This window comes from Notolabrus celidotus, chromosome 2 (assembly GCF_009762535.1).
Source record: "Notolabrus celidotus isolate fNotCel1 chromosome 2, fNotCel1.pri, whole genome shotgun sequence".
NCBI lineage: Eukaryota > Metazoa > Chordata > Actinopteri > Labriformes > Labridae > Notolabrus > Notolabrus celidotus.
The window spans coordinates 9,118,185-9,136,947 of record NC_048273.1 but is presented as its reverse complement, the minus strand read 5'-3'; the positions used below and the strand labels follow the sequence as shown (position 1 = coordinate 9,136,947).

Genomic DNA, 18,763 nt, shown 5'->3' with positions numbered 1-18,763 from the left:
CACAGCATGCAGTGATATATTCAAATGTATGCGTGTCAAATTAAATTACAAACATTATCTGACACAGTTTTTGATTTGTCAGCAAATGAGACTTTATTATGTACATATGGCATAAAGAAATAACAGCAATACAGCGCAAACAGAATTTAGAGCAGTGTTTGAATCTTAAAGGAACAGGCACGCTTATGATGCAGGTAAATCTGCAAACACAAAGGAAATGTTTGTCATCCTAATAACATTACAGTTTTCTGAGTAGTGAGTGAATCTCCTGTCAGTGTGAGGCAGCAGAGAATCAAAGTGCAGAGTTAATGAGACTGAGCGATGCTTGAGAAATACTCCAACATGTCCTGGATGGTGAACTCCATGGTGATTCCAGATCCAGGGTAACACCTGCCAATCAGGTCTTCAAAGTGCTTGTACTGACGGATGAACTCGTCTTGCATGGAGTGCCATACCACCTGGTGGAGTCAGACATGAAGTACAGAGTGAGGAGGTTCAATTTAAATTCACAGATGTGATACTTGATCAAGTTTTACACAAGCTTTAATCTGAAGTCAAAGAAAAACAGGGCCAAGCTGTCTTTAAATTCCATGTCTTATTAGGTTTACTTTACACTTTGTGAGCATGGGGTCAGCTGCAATAAAACAGGTGGAAAATGTATATGTGCAATAATATTTTAATGTGTTTCAAGTGAAATAAAAGAGGACCAAAGTATTCATGTGCAACAATATAAGTGTAAAATTTTCATGTTGGATATTATATGTGCAATATTAACATGTGAAATATGGAGGCAAGATTCAAATGTGGGCATAATTTGAATGTGAAATAATACCATTTAGAATTATATGTGCATAATTTAAATGTGCCAATAAATAATTACACATTTTTAATGTGAAATAATAAAAGTGCAAAATCTTCATGCTGGTGCACATTTTCATGTGCAACATTAAAAATGCAACAACTAAATGTGCAATCAGGTAGGTGCAAAATTCAATGTGCAATGAGGATGTAAAATTGTATGTGCAGCTTTATAGATGCACAATTTTTATGTGCAATGAAAGAGGACCAAAATAATAATGTGCAACAATATAAGTGTAAAACTTCCGTGGTCAATATTGGGGCAAAATTAAAAAGTGCAAATACACCAGTGCATAATATGTATGTGCATTAATAAAGTAGCAAATTGTGAATGTACCATTATCTTATTAAAAAAAGATAAATGTGAAATAATATATGCACACAATGTTTGTGTTATCAATCGGTGTGAAACTTTTATGTACTGTAGTAGCACATTTTTATGTGCGATAATATGAGGAAAAAAATTAATGTGTAGTCAAAAATGTGCAAAATCAAATGTGCAATTGTAAATGTTCCAATTTTTTCATGTGCAATAAAAAAGGTGCAATTTGTAATGGAGCATGATTTTTTTGGGAAGTAAACAGAGGTTCAAATTTTCATGTGCAATGATAAATGTGCAAAATTTTAAAGAAAAGAGTACATAGATATATATTTTTTCACAGAAGGTAAACTCAGAGTCAGAGCCTTAAATCTGTCCTTTAATGTGTGTTGCTGGTTGATAATCAATAATTAAGAGCTTTGGCCGGGGACTTCCTGTAGTTAGTTCATGACTTGGTTGCTTACGGTGAAGTTGCACAATTCTTTATGTTTTTGTGTTCGTTTTTACTAATCAGTAAGAACATACTGTATCTCTAAACTAATCTGTACTGATTTATAGGAAGTAGCATCAACCCGCCTCATCAATAATGTTGCCAATAACATATTATGGGGGATAGTTGAGCCCATGAACTATGACGTAGTTTATGTAACTTGGTATTTATTTTGAACCCCTCACCTGTAGCAGACTTTCCTCTTCACACAGATGTTTGTCCACCTTCTTGTACAGGTTGTCGAGTCCCTTCTTCACCTCTTTTCCCGGATACTCTTTGATGACTTTACGCAGCTCTTGTTTGTTGAAGGCCAGCTGGTAGCTCACCTCCTCCTCGCGCACGCCCTGAGCTACACGAGCCTCGACTCCCTCGAAGAAATGCTGCAAGAGAGAAGAAAGATGCAGGTTACAGAGCGGTCTCATCCCGATGGTGAATCAGTGAACGCTCCGGCTTACGTTGAGTTTCTCTAGAGGCTGTCCCAGAGAGTTGATGACGTAGGACTGCAGGTGGTCGGTGTATTTGTGTTTGGCCTCTCGTCTCTCTGCGTCCAGGCAGGAGATCTTTAGACGTGACAGCGTGGAAAAGATGTGGTGAAAGTTCTCCATCATCACGACGTCCCGCGGAGTCTTCTGGCTCTCACTGGCCACTTTCTCCACTGCAAACAGAATCGAGGATCAGAGCTTGTTTCCAGCGTTCCCAGAAGTATTAAGGACATTTAATTAATCTCACCGTTTACAAAGACAGCCCGGATGAGTTTGACGTAAGCTTTATCCAGATCCCCTCTGCGCTCTGCGTTACGGAAGATGGTTTCAGCGAGCTCAGCAAACTCCTCAAAGTTAGTGACGAAAGGAAGGATGCCCACTTTGCTTTTCTTGGAAATCTTGATTTCCTCCATCTGTCTGATCTGACCGGACTGTGTGAGAGAGAAAGACAGAATTAAATACACAAAATACTGTGATAAATTGTAAGTAAACCATCTTAAAAAGTGAAAAGTAAGCATGAAGTTTCTGCAGATGATTGTATTTTTTGAAATAATGGAGCTGCTCCCTCTCAAATACATCTCAGTTATCAAAATCTATGTATTTTTATGTGTTAAATTGAATAATTCTGAAATGCATGAAGAAAAATGCATTAATGCAGATTTTTGTGACATCTTATTGACGGAGTATTTCAAGTGGAAGTGACGACACGGAAAAGGCACTGTTTGGCATGACGTCACTTTTACAGTTTTATCAAATATTTAAAATGCTAATCCTCTTAAATATGTTTTAAAAACTTTATTCTATTTGTTTTTTGATTTTTTGATTAATGTTAAATGTACACCTTCGTAAATGCACCGCTGTGTTTTTGTCAACGATCGCAATAAAGTTAATTCAAAAGCAGTTAGCAAACGACGCTCGAGTATGCTTCGATGACATTTTTAGCCGTTATATCTAAAAGTAACTGAAAATATCGACAAAAAAGTGAAAAGGGGAAATATTGGAGTGGAGAAGAGAGTGTAAGGCTCTCTCACTTTGTGTTTAAGTCGTTTTCATCCCGTTATGTGCCGCTTTTACGGGGTCACACCGGTGTTCTATCGAATTGTGCGTCCGAATGTGAAGTGCTAGCTAGCGGCTTTGCGCATGCGTAGAGACGAAATTTGAGCGCTTTTACCAAGCGGCAACCTCAAGTCTCAAACTGAAAAGCCCATGCGGAAGTGTTATAAACTGCAATTCATCGAGAATCCACTTGAGGCTGGCTGCAGAAACACCAGAAACCACATAGACGCCAATTCAAAAAAGACTATCTTTGCAGCATTAATAAACATGTTTACAGCCTGGTTCAAAAAACGGCTTGGCTACAGCAGCTAGTTTCTCTATCGGTATACACTGTACGGGGGGTGAAGTTTTTTCTAACGTGACAGTTCAGAAGATATTAAGAGTCAGATTTTTTGCCCAAATAAGGACATGACTGACGTGACTCCCGGTCAGGAACACATAGCTGTTGGCTCTGAGGCTCAAACTCCGCCCCTTTACGTCACACTCTGCCTGGTTGAGTTCCGCATTTCCAATATGGCTGCCGCCGTCGATTGGCTTCAAAACAGCGTTCAGGAACAGATGGGTGACATCACGGATACTACGTCCATATTTTATACAGTCAATGGCTTTTCCGCTCTGGTAGCATTATTTGATCCGCTCCTCCTGATCCTACTCAAGGATCGTGTAGTAGGATATTGAAACATGATCTCTGTACTTTGATGATGCAATGGAGAGAGTAGTGAGGAATATAATGTGATAAAAGTGTGCTGGGAGCATTATTTGAGAGGGGGTATTGGTATACTGAGACACACTTCTCCAGAAATCTTAAATTTCAGAGTTTTAAAACATGCATGCCTTATTCTTACAGCACACTTACCTCTGTGCATGATCAAAAAACATAAATAAGTAGCTCAAACTGATTGCCTCTACTATCCTTTTGCAATTTTGGACCTTGCAGCACAACTAGACAGAACACTGGTTGCATAATGTAAACGTAATTGCCCCTGCCTGCTCTCTGACTGTGATTATTCCTATAGATTTCCTCACCTTCTACTGCATCTGTTGTGTTTGTGTGTGTGTGTGTGTGTGTGTGTGTGTGTGTGTTAATTCACAGCAACAGTTTGCTCCTTCACACACACGGCTAAATAAGTCGGTGATGACAGCTGAACTTGTTGCGTTGTGTCATTAAAGCTGTGATGTAACACCACTGTTTGAAAGCTGATCACATCAGATCAAGCTCAGAATATCTCCATCAGTGAAAAAGACGCTCTGATGTTTTATGAGACTGATCTGTGAGTTCAGATCGGGACAGTTCCTCTCTACTCACAATGCATTTGTCAAAGTTCCTCTTGACAGTAACAAGCACGTTTCCCAGAGTGGTGCTGAGGTACGAGGCCGGGTCGACGTTCTCGGCCGTCCACACATGGTGGCTCATCTTCACCAGCATGTACAGAGAGTTGAAGCTGTCGATCTTGTCCCCCAGAGCGATGAGACTGTTGAGCTCCGTCTCGATGCTCTGGAAGATTTTATTCATCATCAGGCGCACCAGATCTTTCCTGCAGACACACAGAGTTCAGGACAACAAGGCGACAATATGAATCATGTTTGTGGCAGTTAGGACGCGTTACATCAGCAGGAGGATGTGACAGTACTCACTCTGATGACAGAGAGTGTCTGTGCTCAGCCTGAGGGGCCACTCTGGATGGCGTGCCTCCGTCTGATTCTTCTGTTTCAGGCTGACAAGAGGTGAGACATAAAACATGACGACACCAAACAAACACCAGCGTCTGTGTCGCTCTGACAGACGACGCTCCAAGGTACGAAAATATCCCCACATATAAGTATAAATATTTCAGAGTTTCCAGCACCTGATCACAGACTTACCTGAGCCAGAGGAGGAATAACAGTCGGGTGCTGCTGCAGCTTGAAGAACTTGCTGATGAAGTCTTGTTCTGCGAGACACAGAGGCTCAAGCTCGCTGAGGACCTGCTCGAATATCTGCAGAGACAAAAACAAACAACCCTTAATTAGTATTAGTTTAATGTAGATAATTATTAACTCCTTAGTTTGGAGCTTCTTGGAAACAACTACAACTACTGACAACGTATATTATAGTCAGACAGTTCTTGTTTCGTTGACTTGTTGCATCTGAGTCCGTAGCATCTCAGCTAGTAGCCCCCTACCTGCTAGCTGAGCTCACATTGGAGGACCCAATGCACCTAAACATCAAGATACCCCTACCTGAAGATACAACCATAATGTTTCATTACTTTAACACGATTAGTTTATGATATAGATGCTTAATAAAAATATTTTACTGCAGAATAATTCTTAGAATAAAGAAAACAGTTAAACCAAAGGCCAGAATACACCTTATCACATGCACCTGGTCGTGGAAAACAAGATCAGAACGTCACCAAATTGAGAGTGGATGTTTAAATCCAATAAAGTAGACTTTTCATTGTTATCACTGTCAGTGTTTGACATGTACGCACTTAAACACACATGAAACTGAGAGTTTTTAGGAATTATTATATAAAACGATGATTTTAATTTTAAATTTCATCATTTAGTTGTTTTTTTACTTGATTTAATAACTAAAGATTAAAGGGGAAGACAGCTCATAACCTTTTAAGGAATTGAAAACAAAAGTGTCGTAGCATCACTTATTTTTGATCAGCTTTAACGATCGTTTCTCTGATTATAGTTATGTTTATTTAAAGCTCCAGTGAGTAACTTTCTGTGCTGATTTAGCGCCCCCTGTGGACAAAGTGGTACATCTCATATTTTTATATATATATATATATTTTTTACCTCAATATTTTTTTTTGGTGATTTTCACATATAGACAAATATACAAAATGTACCCAGAAAACTGCACGATGAGATCAGCTGGTTCTAGCATAAAACCTATCCTTCATAACCCAACAGTCCCAATGTCCGTATAGGGGCTCCATAGTGCAAACATTTAGTAGAACAGTCCTGGAGTAAACAGCGTTCTAGTGCTGGAAGTCAGATTGTCGGTTATTTTGGAGGATTACAATGGTACTAGACAAAACAATATTTGGGTGGAAATACATAAAATAAAAGAACGTAAAAATAAATAAATAAATAAAGGTTATAGAGATGAAGATTGTAAGGTCAAAGACAAAGAAGGAGGGTGCTTCTTAAATTGACTGAAGTTGCTGAAAGTGCTCCATAAAAGGTCCTCACATTTCAATGAACTTTTTACTGCAGCCAGTGACTAAATAGCAGATCTTTTCAAGGTTTAAGCAGGACATGATGTCCCTCAGCCACTGACTGTGGGTGGGTGGGCGGGGCAGCATCCCTCCATCTCAGCAAAACTGCACGCCTGGCCAAGAGTGATGTAAAAGCCAGAGTACGACTTTTAAATGGAGTCAGACGCACGTCATCCTCTCCAGTAGTACCAAAAATGGCCACCAGAGGGTTCGGCTCTAAGGTGATGTCAAGAATTTGAAACAAGGTCTGAAACACCTCTCTCCAGAATTTTCCAGACTGGGACACGTCCAGAACATGTGGACAAGGGAGGCGTCACCTATCTTACATTTGTCACAGTAGGGGCTGACATTTGGATAAAAACGGGACAGCTTGCTCTTTACATATATGGGCCCTGTGCACAACCTTGAACTGCAATAGGCAGTGGCGGGCACAAAGGGATGTTGAATTCATAAGTTTAAGGACAGAGTCCCAGGCATCCTCTGAAAGAGAAAGGCTCAGATCCTGTTCCCAATCAGCCTTTATTCTGTCGAGGGGAGCATGTCTTAGACCTGTAAGCATATTGTAGATGGTTGATTTTAAAACTTTGCTTGTTGGATCCAGGTCAAGAACCTCGTCCAGTACACTCATTCCAGATGCCACAGGAAGACTTTGTACCTTTGATTGGAGGAAATGCCTTATTCTGTTTGAATGTCATAAAACTGTTATCCACAAATAAGTCTTTGAAACACCTCATGCCCTGTCTGTGCCATTCTTGAAATGCAGGATCAAGCAGAGAGGGTCAGAGGGTTGAAATAGAGGGTTGTGTAGGATAGGGCTTGAGAGTGAGAAGCTGAGCAGGTTAAAATGTTTTCTGAACTGACTCCATATTCTCAAAAAATGTCTGATTACAGGATTTTCTACTGAAGCGATTGAGGAAAGGAGTGATGATCTAAGCAAGGCTGGAAGAGCAAAGTTTTGAACAGAGTTCAGCTCCAGTGCCACCCACTCCGGACAGCCACCCACTGCCGTAAAAATGTCTCCAAAACAGGAGACAGCGCATGTTAGCTGCCCAATATATTTTAATATTTTTTAAAAACGTGACACCTCTTTATGTAACGATGCATCCCTCTAGTTTCTTCCCGCCTCTGTCATTACAGCTAACTCCTCCCACCTGGCACCATCATTTAGTTATGTTTAGACTGAATCTCTGCCGGTGTCACCTTATCAAACTTGGTCCTGTCGGCCACGTCCAGGTCGGAGGCGGACATGTTGCCCATGTCGAGCAGAGAGGAGGACTGAGAGCGCCGGCTGTTGGAGCCCTGCACCGTCAGCTTGTTCAGGCTGGAGGTGGAGCCTGTCAGCTTTCCAGAACTGCCATGAAGGCCTGAAGACAAACACGGCACGTTCAATCTGACATGTAGTGAAGTAATGAATCACAAGAACCACACATCAAACATCTACATATTACACTACGTTAGCTTTTAAAGCGTGTATTTGAGTATGTGATGATGCATCAGCTGCCGTGTGAAGGTTTCTCTACATAGCGAGGTAATGGTTGGCAGAGCGTACAGAGGTGTGCATCAGAGTAGTGCAGAGCTTCCTTTAGTGCAGCTATTTAAGACACAGTGGTAAAAAGCAGAGAGGGTAATCGACAGAGCAACAGCTCTGTCCAATTGTCGTACTTACTTTCCGTTTCCTGTTTGAGAGCACTCTCTTTCCGCGGAAGCGTGGCTGCAGCCAGTTAGAAAGGCAGGCATCAGAGACAGAGACAGGTTAGGCTTTAAACATGCAGCATGGGGGAGGAGGGGGGAGGGAGGTGAGGCTAGATGTTAGACGTACACAGCTACATATATACGCTGACGTGCACTGCAGTGGTTGAGGTATGTTTGTAGCTCAGATTGAAAACAAATTCTTATTTCTGTTTGTTTTCAGCAGGAGAAGCTGACACAGAGTGCAAGAAGCAGAGATCTCTAAACCTGGAGTCCTTGTTTGAGTTTAAATACAGAGGAAGGATTCAAACATGTCAGAGGTCAAACAACACGCAGGACTTTAACAAACAGTTCAGAAACAAAGCTTTTTTAACAGGAAAAAGTGCAGAAGATCGAGCGGTTTATTTTTTACTTCACAAGATTAACGTTGAAGTTGAATAATGCAACACGAATACCCTGAAAGATAACCTCAGGATGCAAAACATAAGGAAGAGAGGAGCTTAAATCAAGTGCATGCTTTTTTCTCCGTTAATACTCGTTCTTACCAAACTTGCCCTTCGCCTCCTTCGTCGTTCCCGCCATTTTTATTTTAGCGACCTCAAAGAAGTCTTTGATTTCTCGTTCGTATAATCTGCTCATGTAGTCGACGTAGGTCTGGAAAGAGACAGAAGACATTAACGTTGATGTTTAGATGTGAACTCCAAGACTTTGATATCAGATGCACAAGATTTTAGGTGATATTTTAAACCCTATAAGACTGAAGGGAGAACATTAATGGCGTTTGCACACTGAGTTTGATGCGTTTATCTTCCATTCACTCCTGCAAACGAGACGAGAGCAAGGAGAGTTTCACATTGCTGCAGAATCATCCTGATCACTTCCAGGTGAGTTTCAGTGGTGAGTTTGTTATGATAGATCAACACTGGAATCACACATTGAAGGGAAAACAACACATTTCTGCAAAGCAATCGATCCTGATGAGCAGCGAACAGCATAGTTGAAGCATGAAGCAGATGAGTGTGCATAGACTCCTGCATCAGTGGATCTTCAGACAGGATCTCCCAGGACTCAATAAGTGAATCAGACAGAGGAATAAAATAACTGATTTTTTTTTTTTACTTTCAGAAATTTTGGATTTTGAACATTTTAAAGTTTAATTTTAAATATTGAAAAAAAGTAATTGATAACTTCAAGCAATTTTAATCGGAAAGCTTTCTGATATTTTCACTGAATATTTTTCAACATTTTCATGGATACTTTTTGAGGCATTTTGAAGATTTATCTCAGAAAGTTTCCAAAAAATTCCAGAAATGTCAATAAAAAAATAAAATAAAAAAGTAAAAATGTCAGTGAAAATATTTTTAATTAGTCAAAATTTATTAAGAAACCTTCTTTAAAAAAATTGGAAATTTTGGGATATATTCATGGTAAGGAAGTAGTAGTGACATATGAAAGTTTCGGAGTCAGCGTGCAAACATTTCTGACAAAACATGAAATTCAATTTCGGATGAATGAAACTGACTCAGTGTGCAAAGGCCTTAGCTCTGCTTAGCTTAGCTTTAAGGCTAAGAAGTGGTGCAGAAAAGGTCCAAAACATTTCTCTGATCAGCATTTTGCACATTCAGGACTTCTGCACAGCTAAAACATTTTTATATTCTTTTTTTTTTTTTAAATTAGCATTTAGTATACTATTCATGTTTCATCCATCCATCCATCTTTCTGTGCTTATTCGAGTTCGGGTCGCAGGGGCAGCAGTCTCAGCAGGGAAGCCCAGACACTCCTCTCCTCGGCCACCTCCACCAGTTCCTTCAGGAGGATACCGAGGCGTTCCCAGGCCAGCTGAGAGATATAACGTCGCCAACATGTCCTGGGTCTTCCCCGTGGTCTCATTCCAGATGGACATGCCCGAAACACCTCCCCAGGGAGACGTCCAGGAGTCATCCTAACCAGATGACCGAACCACCTCATCTGGCTCCTCTCGATGCAGAGGAGCAGTGGCTCTACTTTGAGCCTCTCCCGGGTGTATGAGATCCCGACCCTATCTCTAAGGCTGAGCCCAGACACCCCTGCTTCTTTAGTTTTTATTTCATGCACCATCAAACCAAGACCAATTTCTTCGTTTGGCATTAAACACTTTGCATTTAATCTTATTCTGGAAATCTCTCTTCCTCTCTGCAGTGACAGCAAATGATGCACCTTCACATTTTCATCACCGTCACTGCATAAAAGAGGTTTGTCTGTCTGCTAACATTTCACTCTGCTGCAGCTTCATATCAGAAGCACTGAGTTTGATATCACTTTACAGATGTTTGAGTAACCAGAGTCTTGTCAATCTTCTCCTTCAGCTCTGTAAAAAAACGAACAAACATGCATTTTGTGTTTGAATCACTGACCCTGGACAGGCCCTCGTACTTCTCCCTGTGCGTGTTCTTCAGCCACTCCATGAGCTTGGCGTAGCGCAGCAGGTCCCGGTGCAGGGGGCTGTGTTTGGGCAGCATCATCTCGGCCGTGTGCTGCGACAGAGTGGAGCTCTGATCGTGGCCCTGAGTGACAGATTGAGATGATCACAAAAACAAATAAATTAAATCCTGTTTCCACACAAACGCTCACAACACGTCTGCTTCCTCTCACAAACATCTGCAGGTGGATACGTTACCTGCACGACCATGAGACCAGATGTTTTTTAAAACTGTACATCTGGAAGCAGAAGTGACTTTTCCCTCTCTGTAGTCTTGTTCAGTTTGTGCAGCGAGACATGCGCGCAGAGCAGACAGGCACATGTTTAATGATATGAAGCCAGGTTAGCGCCCAAACACAAACAGAGCCGTCAGCTGAGTGCAGAACGGTGTCGATGAGGGACGAGGAAGATGAGCCTCTTCGGCTTTCAGACCACATGTTAAGAAGTTAGAAACATTACCCATGCATTCTTTTAAAGCTACGGGAGGTGATGAGATGTGAGGTGGAGTGAGAGATCAAACATCAGCAGAGAGGAGGGGGGGCAGTGCTGTGAGGGTACTCACTGGAAGCGACAGACAGGAGGACCTATAGAACTGAGGGATGGTCATTTTGAAGTGACTGAAGTGGTTGAACTGACACAGAGACAGAGAGCAGAGTGGGATGATTCAACGTGAGCAACACACAGAGAGACAGAGAGAGACAGAAAGAGAGGGGGTGAGAGAGAGAGAGACAAGAAAGGAAGGACACAACGAGAAGGAAACGACACTAGGAAGCACAGGAAGAGAGTCGGGGCTCGACAGGAAGTCCATGAAGGTGAGAGAGAGTGAGTGCAGCGTTCTGCAACAACATAAAGACCTTAAACTGAGTGTTTCTTTCCATCCTGAGGAGTTACAAACAACCAGAGAGTCACCATAAAAGAACAAATTAAAGGCACAGTAAGGAGTTTTAAATGCTTCACTACTCTTTAAGGACTAAAGGATTAAACCACGTGTTTATTTACATTATTCAGACATTTATTGGGATACTGGAGCTCATGTCATGACACTTGGGCTGTGACAGGTAACAATTAACGGATGTTTCGGTTTTGGTTTAGCAGACGCACCGGTGTTCCGGTTTTAATTGTGACCCTGCTAACTGGTGACTTTCAACGGAAGGCGTCAGTGGTTGTCACAGTTACATCAGATGTTGATTACAGAGAAGTTTGGACCAAACAAGACTTTAAAAACGTATCCTTTGAGTATATTTTCATATTAAAACGAACAAGTGGACACTCAAAAGGACAGCCACGTGTCCTCTTTTCTTAAGTTCGTCAACCCCAGATGCTGAAAGTCACCAGTTAGCATGGTCACAAATTAAACCATAACACCGGTACATCTGCTCACCTTTTGTAAGCTAACTAACAATAATAAATCCAAGTTTACAAAGTGAAGTTGTTGTTACGTTACAGTTGATAATCAAGCGGCAACCTTTGGTCTGGCTGGCTACGGAAGTACCGGAAACCACATTCACACTAATTCAAAAAAGCCGATCTTTACAGCAGAAATAAACACGTTTACAGCCTGGTTCAAAAAACGAGTTTAATATGGATAGCTCATTTCTCAACCGGCACGCCCTGTACGGGAGGTGTATTTTTTTTCTAACGTGGCAATTTCGGAGATATCAAGATTACAAGTCTTCCGGTGAGAGGCACAGCTGACTTGACTGACAGGCGGGAACACTTTAACTGAGGCTCAAAGCCCGCCTCTTTCCTCACACTCGCTCCACAGCAGTTATATTGAGTTCAACATTTCCAATATGGCTGCCGCCGCCGACTGGCCTCAAAACAGCGCTTCAGAAACAGATGGGTGACGTCATGGATACTACGTCCATAATTTATACAGTCTATGAATGACATCAGATGTTGAGTATGGAGCAGCTTGAACCAAACAAGACCTTAAAGACGCTACGAACAAGCGGACATTCACAAGGAAAGCTACGTGTCCTCTTTTCTTAAGTACGTCAACCACAGAAGTTGAAAGTCGTCAGTTAGCGCAGTCACAATTTAAAGTGGAACATCAGTGTGTCTGCTCACCTTCTGTAAGCTAGCTAATGGTAATAAATCAAAGTTTACAAAGTGAAGTTGTTGTTACGTTACAGTTCATAATCCAACGTAGCTTCAAATCTACACATGACCTCACCCCAAAGAAAAGTAGGATTAAAAAGAAGATTCATCTCTATCACAGAGGGTGACGGTGCTCATGGGAAATGTAGTCTGCAAGCTGGAAAAAACACTACCGACTTCATCCAGAGGGGGCGCCAGAATCACACAACATGAAAACTCCTCACTGTGCCTTTAACATGCTGCAAAACTACCTCATAGGGAGGGGAAAAAGAGGGCGTGGTCTGTCACAAGTTTAACCTAGATGCATAAAAATTGGAGCTTCTTCAGGCGGAGCTTTTTCAAACTACAGTACACTAGACGAGTACAGGGTCTTGCCTCTTTAAGAACCAGCAAGGTTTTTTTTTTTACCATGAGATGATTGATCGGACAAAAAAGAAGGAAAAAACTCTCGTACATGAATCTATTTGAAGTTTTTGCACATCTTTAAATCTCTGCCGTAGACAGCCTGCTGCTCTGGACGTTCCAGACTCCAGCTGCTACAACTACTACTATCCGTCTCACCACTATCATCTCTCTCTCTTCATCTCCCTCTATCCCTCTCTCCAACACGGTCTCAGCAGATGTGTGTCAGATGAGATCAGACTGAGTCCTGTCTGTAAGATGGGACTGACCCTCTAAAAAAGCAGCTGAGAAAGCAGAGTGATGCTACTCGTGATGAGCTCGTTACCTGGTGAACAAACACGTTGTTGAGATGATTGGTGAGGCGGCGTGCGAAGGTGTCTCTCAGCTCAGCGAACAGGAGCTGCTGCTGCGTCACGGCCATCAGCTTATCGTGGCCTGCAGAGAGAGAAAGCCCTCCATGAGATACTAACTCCTGAGTCCTGATCACTTTGCACACACAGAAGATAACCTGAAACTCCTAAAAGCGTCAAGAGAGCACGTGCAGACTGACCAGGTCTGAGGGCCACATTCATGCACTGCAGAAGAGCTTCAGAGGCGTTGATGCAGGCCTCGATGCCTTTAGGAGACATCAGGTCTCCCTCCTGCAGGGCTCTGATGTGTCCCTTTGACAGGTCCATGTAGTTCTGCAGGAGGAAGGACACCACAGTCAAACAAGGTGCAAAAAACCCAAAAGAGGATGGCAAAGTTGTAGCTTGTTCCTTTCTCACCACTACAAACTGGATCTCGTCGAGTAGCTTGCCGTTGTTGGTGTTGCTGATCTGGATCAGGCGGTTGCTCTGGGAGATCTGGTCCATCTGCTCCTTGACGCTCTGCAGCATCTCCTCATAGCTGCTCAGCTTCCCCTCGATGGTGTCCACTTCGGACAGAGCCTCGTCCAGCAAGTGCATCAGGATGTTCACCTGCTTCTCCGATGCCATGATGGACTGGATGTTGGCCTAAAAGCAGAAAACCAGGAATAGAGTATTTCAATCTTTCACTTCAGGGTCTCCTGATCCTTTATCTCCACCCTGACACAGGAACCAAGTCCTAATCTGTTGCATTAAGCTTTTTGATGCAGATAAACAGAGCTTATTGATTTTGAACATGATCGTGTTTGTCTTTTCTGGAGTTTTTCAGCAGCAGATTTAATTGTTTAGATTTAGGCCTCATTATTTTAACCATTTCTTTTGATTTCAAACTGTTTTCCTTCTCAGATTGCAGTTTTACAGTTCAGACTTCTTGTTTTGATCCAGCATGAGGGCATTGCATCAACAAAGAGGGACTGAGAGAGTACGTCTCTTCTTTCCATGCTTCCTCATGAACACTATTCTCGTCTACGTTGCTTCACTCACCCCGTCCAGGACCTGCAGCTCCCTGGAGAGCTGCTCCGCGAAGGCCTCGGCGTTGGAGACGGCGAACTCGCACATCTCCATCATGCCCTCGATATCCTGCTCCTCTCTGGTGCTCAGCTCCTGGTACTCGTCCAGAGCGTCCTCATCGCCGCCCGCAACGCTCTGACTCTCACCGCTCGGCACCGACTCTGATCCCGTGAGGAGAGACGGAAATGAGAGGAAATTAAGATGCGTGATGAAACGTTAAAATAAACAGGTTTTATACCGACGGCTACAGACGAAAATACGAAAAGTGAGAGTGAGATGTGAAAAATAAAATCATGATCACGTCTGAAACTTTTTAAATGAACGGAACTCAATGACTAACAGTTACTCGATCTCTAAAGAAGCTACGAAATATCTCTCTGAAACTTAAAAAAAGAGGTTTTAAACTCTTTATACAAAGTTGTGTCAGATCACATAAATGAAAGAACACATGTCCATAAACAATCCTTTGACTCGAGGTGAAATGATCAATGAAAACAGAAACATGAGCTCAATGTGTGTTATTGTTATTAAAATAAATAAATCATGCCGCTCCGTTTTTAGTATGATGTAACTCAAACAGGAGGAACTCTGAGGAGGAGGTGAGAGAGTCTAATGAGAGGGATGGTTTCAGGTCATGAGGTAAAAATGGAGAGAGGGGTGAGAGAGGGAAGTTAAGTCCTACCAACCTTCCGCTTTAGGAAGTTCTGGCCAGAGAAAGTTTAAGAGAGAAAAGTGAGAATAAAGAAGAATTTAACACAGAAAGCCACAAACCAGGACACAGAGAAGAAGAGGAGGAAACTCGTCTTCAACATGCTTTTAATAAATCAAACAGAGTCCAGCAGGGAGGCAAAGTCGGGCTGGGCGATATAAAACTATCCTGAGGTCGAAATCTGAAATAAATTCTGGATATCATAAAGCAGGAATAAACATGAGGACATGTTTTTAGTTGGAGTACATAAACACTTCTGCTAAATCATCAGGTTTGTTTTGAATCAGCTCCTTGGTAAACCCAAATACACTGTGTCTGCACACAGGAGAGACTCAGGCTATGTTCACACTACAGGCAAAAGTGGCCCAAATCTGAATTTTTGGGGGTCAAGTGACCAGGTCAGATTTTTTAGAGGCAGTGAGAACACTCAAATCAGACCACTTCCATATGTGGTCCTGAATCAGATACAGATCAGATTTTTTTCCATGTGACCTCAGTGTGAACGGAAAAGGCGGATTTGATGCGCATTTGATACTTTCACGTCACTTTATAGCGACACACGTCACAAGTCTGCGAGGCGGTAGCCTTGCAAAAATGGAGGATAGCAACGAAGGAGCAAGTCAATGGAGGGACAGCGAGGTCTTGGACCTTATAAATACATGGGGTGACACTTCCATACAAGCAAATCTTGAGGGTTCATACCGTAACCGGTCTGTGTTTGAAAGTATATCGAAAGAACTTGTGAAACAGCTGCATGTGACGTCATTGTTACTGTTCTTTTGCGCATGCGGGGCAGTTCGGAGCCGCCAACAGTTCACACTGGAATCAGATACAGGTCACATTATAGAGGTCATGTGAATAGTCAAACAAAAAATCAGATCTGAGCAAAAAATCGGAATTGAGCATTAAGCCTTGCAGTGTGAACGTAGCCTAAGAAACACTGCTGTGAAATGTGATTGTGTTTTCAGCCATATAGCCCAGCCCTACATCAAACATAACAACACACATCCACTTTGGTTTAAGAGAGAGAGGCAGGCCTTTAAACAAATATAATCAAATCATGGACAGAGGCGTGCGCTCACAGCAGAGACTTCAGGAAGAAGAAGGTGTTCTTACCTTCCAGCAGCTGAGAACTGACATTCACAAACTCCACCTTCTTCCTCAGGTATCTCTGGTTGAGCTTCCAGATACACGATATGAAGGAGTTCTTCTCCGCCGTGCTGCTGGCCACCCAGCGGTACACCTTCTCGAAGTGAAGGTCGAACTCAGGATTCTCCTGAACCAGAGAGGAGAGCATGAGGGAGGAACCAGCGGTGAATAACAATTGAGTGAATTGAAAGAGGAGCTTTCTCTGACCTTGCTCGCATCTTTGGCATCGACTTCAGTCAGATCTCGGAGTTCCCACGTCAGCTGTCTTTTATAAAAGTCTCCTTTGTCTGATTTCTTCACTTTCACCACTTTCACCTGGACAGGCCGCTCTGTGGAGACTGAAAGACAAAAGAACATTATCTCACAATCATAAACCTCTGATATTAACACAAACATGCAGCTGTTTGCAAAGGGACATCACCCTTACCTGTTGCACACAGGAAGCAGTTCTTCTTCTTCTTCCCCGCCTTGCAGACGTTCACGATGCCGAGGAGACGCTCGTCGTTGGGGGTGAAGATGTCCCGCTGCAGAGCATGCTTGATGGCTGTCATGGTGGATGCTGTAATACAAAACAAAACAGGATTTATAACAATGATTATAAGAAACTCACATCTACAATCTGCATGATTTACACACCAGTTAGCTGCTGTTACTACCACTGTATCAGTGAGATAGTTCTTATTACAACAAAATAATAATTATTATTATATTCGTATTGAAATGACAATAATAATAATAATAATAATAATAATAATAATAATAATATTAATAAGATAATACTAAAAATAATAATAATAATAAAAAATAATAATAATAATAATAATAATAATAATATTAATAACAATAATACTAAAAATAATTATAAAATACAAATACAAAAACAAAAAATAATAATAATAGTAATAACAATAATTATATGAAATTAATAAAATAATAACAGTGTCAATAGTAATAATAATAATAATAATATTAATAACAATAATACTAAAAATAAAAATAAAATAAAAATACAAAAAAATAATAAGAATAATAGTAATAAAAATAATTATATGAAATGAATAAAATAATAATAGTGTCAATAGTAATAATAATAATAATAATAATACAAGTAATAGTAGTAATTATATTTGTATAATAATGACAGTAATAATAATAATGATGATAAGAAATAATAACAAATATGAAAATAGTAATAATGATAATGTCAATAATAATAATAGCAAAAATTTAAAAAAAATAAATAAGGATTTTAATGATGATATAACAATAATACAAATATAATGTTTGTTATAATAATCATTGGCATAATAGTTAACAAATGTAAAAAAAAAAAAAATGTAACAATAGCAGGAAGAAGTAGAAGAAGAAGTAGAAGAAGAAGAAGAAGAAGAAGAAGAAGAAGAAGAAGAAAACAATAAATGCAATAATCAAAGCAATACATTTAAAAGCTGTAAAAGTAATTAAATAAATAAGTAGTTTGATAAGAGAATAAGAGGATATACTGGACTCATGTTTTGATTGGTCAGCCTTCCTTAAAGACATATTAGTCCAAATGTTTAATATAATTTGCCTCTAAATGCAAACATTTACATCGAACACATGAAAAACCCGAGCAGGACTCTCAGGTCTTGTATCAGGGTTAAACGTCTGCGTCTCTCTTCTAATGGGGGCTGATATGAGCTAACAGGACACCACAGGTAATGACATGAACTCCAACACATCTAACAATAAAACAACAATTTCAAAATCACATTTCTGTCCTTTATTCTTCACAAAAACACAGGACAAAGAATCCTCTCTCAATCTAAGCTCTGCTGTCCTCTCTGTCTGTCTGCAAGCTTCCTGGCTAATGATGTTCTGTTATGAAGGAGCTAGCAACTGTTAGCATCTGCTACGTTAGCTGCACATAAAGACGACAAAGGTCGTAGCTACACCAGCTAATTAATGTCGTTAGTTCGTGATTTGTTTTATCAAACTGCGCTGTATCTGTATTTTGACAGGTTACGATTTAGAAAGCAGCTATTACCTTGTTTTGTCAGCCCACCAGCCCTTAGCGAAGCACCGCCCTTCCACTTCCGGATTCAGCTGTCATGTGGTAGTGACGTCGTCAACATCCGCATCCAGGACTTTACTGCAGCTTCTCAGTAAGGAATTAAGGATGGGAGATAACAGCCCAGACTTTAAGTTCATTACAACACCAATACTTTTTATATTATTTATATCAATACCGTCACCGATACCCTAACCAAACATCTCCTTAAAATCTGTGTAATTCTGTAAATAATAAATATATTTCAAAATTATAAAATATACATGATAACATTAATGCACTTACAGGTAAATCACAGACCACATTAAGAACAACACTTTAAAAAAGAAAATTGACTTTACAATTTTAATGACAATAAAAAATCA

The 18,763-nt window shown here is 40.9% G+C and overlaps 1 protein-coding gene across 2 annotated transcripts; it reads right to left on the bottom strand.

The window, feature by feature from the left end:
• Positions 1 to 67: 67 nt before the first annotated feature.
• exoc1 (exocyst complex component 1) lies at positions 68 to 18,429 on the bottom strand. 2 transcript variants are annotated; one of them, XM_034709842.1, is made up of 19 exons: positions 18,375 to 18,429; positions 16,776 to 16,907; positions 16,556 to 16,686; positions 16,316 to 16,475; positions 14,464 to 14,651; positions 13,840 to 14,067; positions 13,623 to 13,755; positions 13,398 to 13,507; positions 10,506 to 10,655; positions 8,658 to 8,766; positions 8,090 to 8,134; positions 7,624 to 7,787; positions 5,069 to 5,182; positions 4,841 to 4,920; positions 4,512 to 4,740; positions 2,397 to 2,580; positions 2,123 to 2,322; positions 1,853 to 2,047; positions 68 to 458 (listed from the first exon to the last, which is right to left on the bottom strand). In XM_034709842.1, the coding sequence occupies exons 2-19, from the start codon at positions 16,897 to 16,899 to the stop codon at positions 306 to 308; spliced, it is 2,697 nt and encodes an 898-aa protein (XP_034565733.1). In that variant the 5' UTR covers positions 16,900 to 16,907; positions 18,375 to 18,429; the 3' UTR covers positions 68 to 305. The 2 variants fall into 2 exon arrangements, with proteins under 2 accessions (XP_034565733.1, XP_034565741.1); XM_034709850.1 differs by lacking the exon at positions 8,090 to 8,134 and having other exon boundaries at positions 73 to 458.
• Between the last annotated feature and the right edge of the window lie 334 nt (positions 18,430 to 18,763).

Bases quoted from the DNA above. Each gene is read 5' to 3' on its own strand.
- exoc1 (XM_034709842.1), bottom strand. From the start codon at position 16,899: ATGACAGCCATCAAGCATGCTCTGCAGCGGGACATCTTCACCCCCAAC. The intron at 14,068-14,463 runs GTGAGTGAAGCA...TTCTGCTTTTAG, and splicing joins AGCTGCAGGTCCTGGACGGG to GCCAACATCCAGTCCATCAT. The intron at 13,508-13,622 runs GTCAGTCTGCAC...CTCTCTCTGCAG, and splicing joins GAATGTGGCCCTCAGACCTG to GCCACGATAAGCTGATGGCC.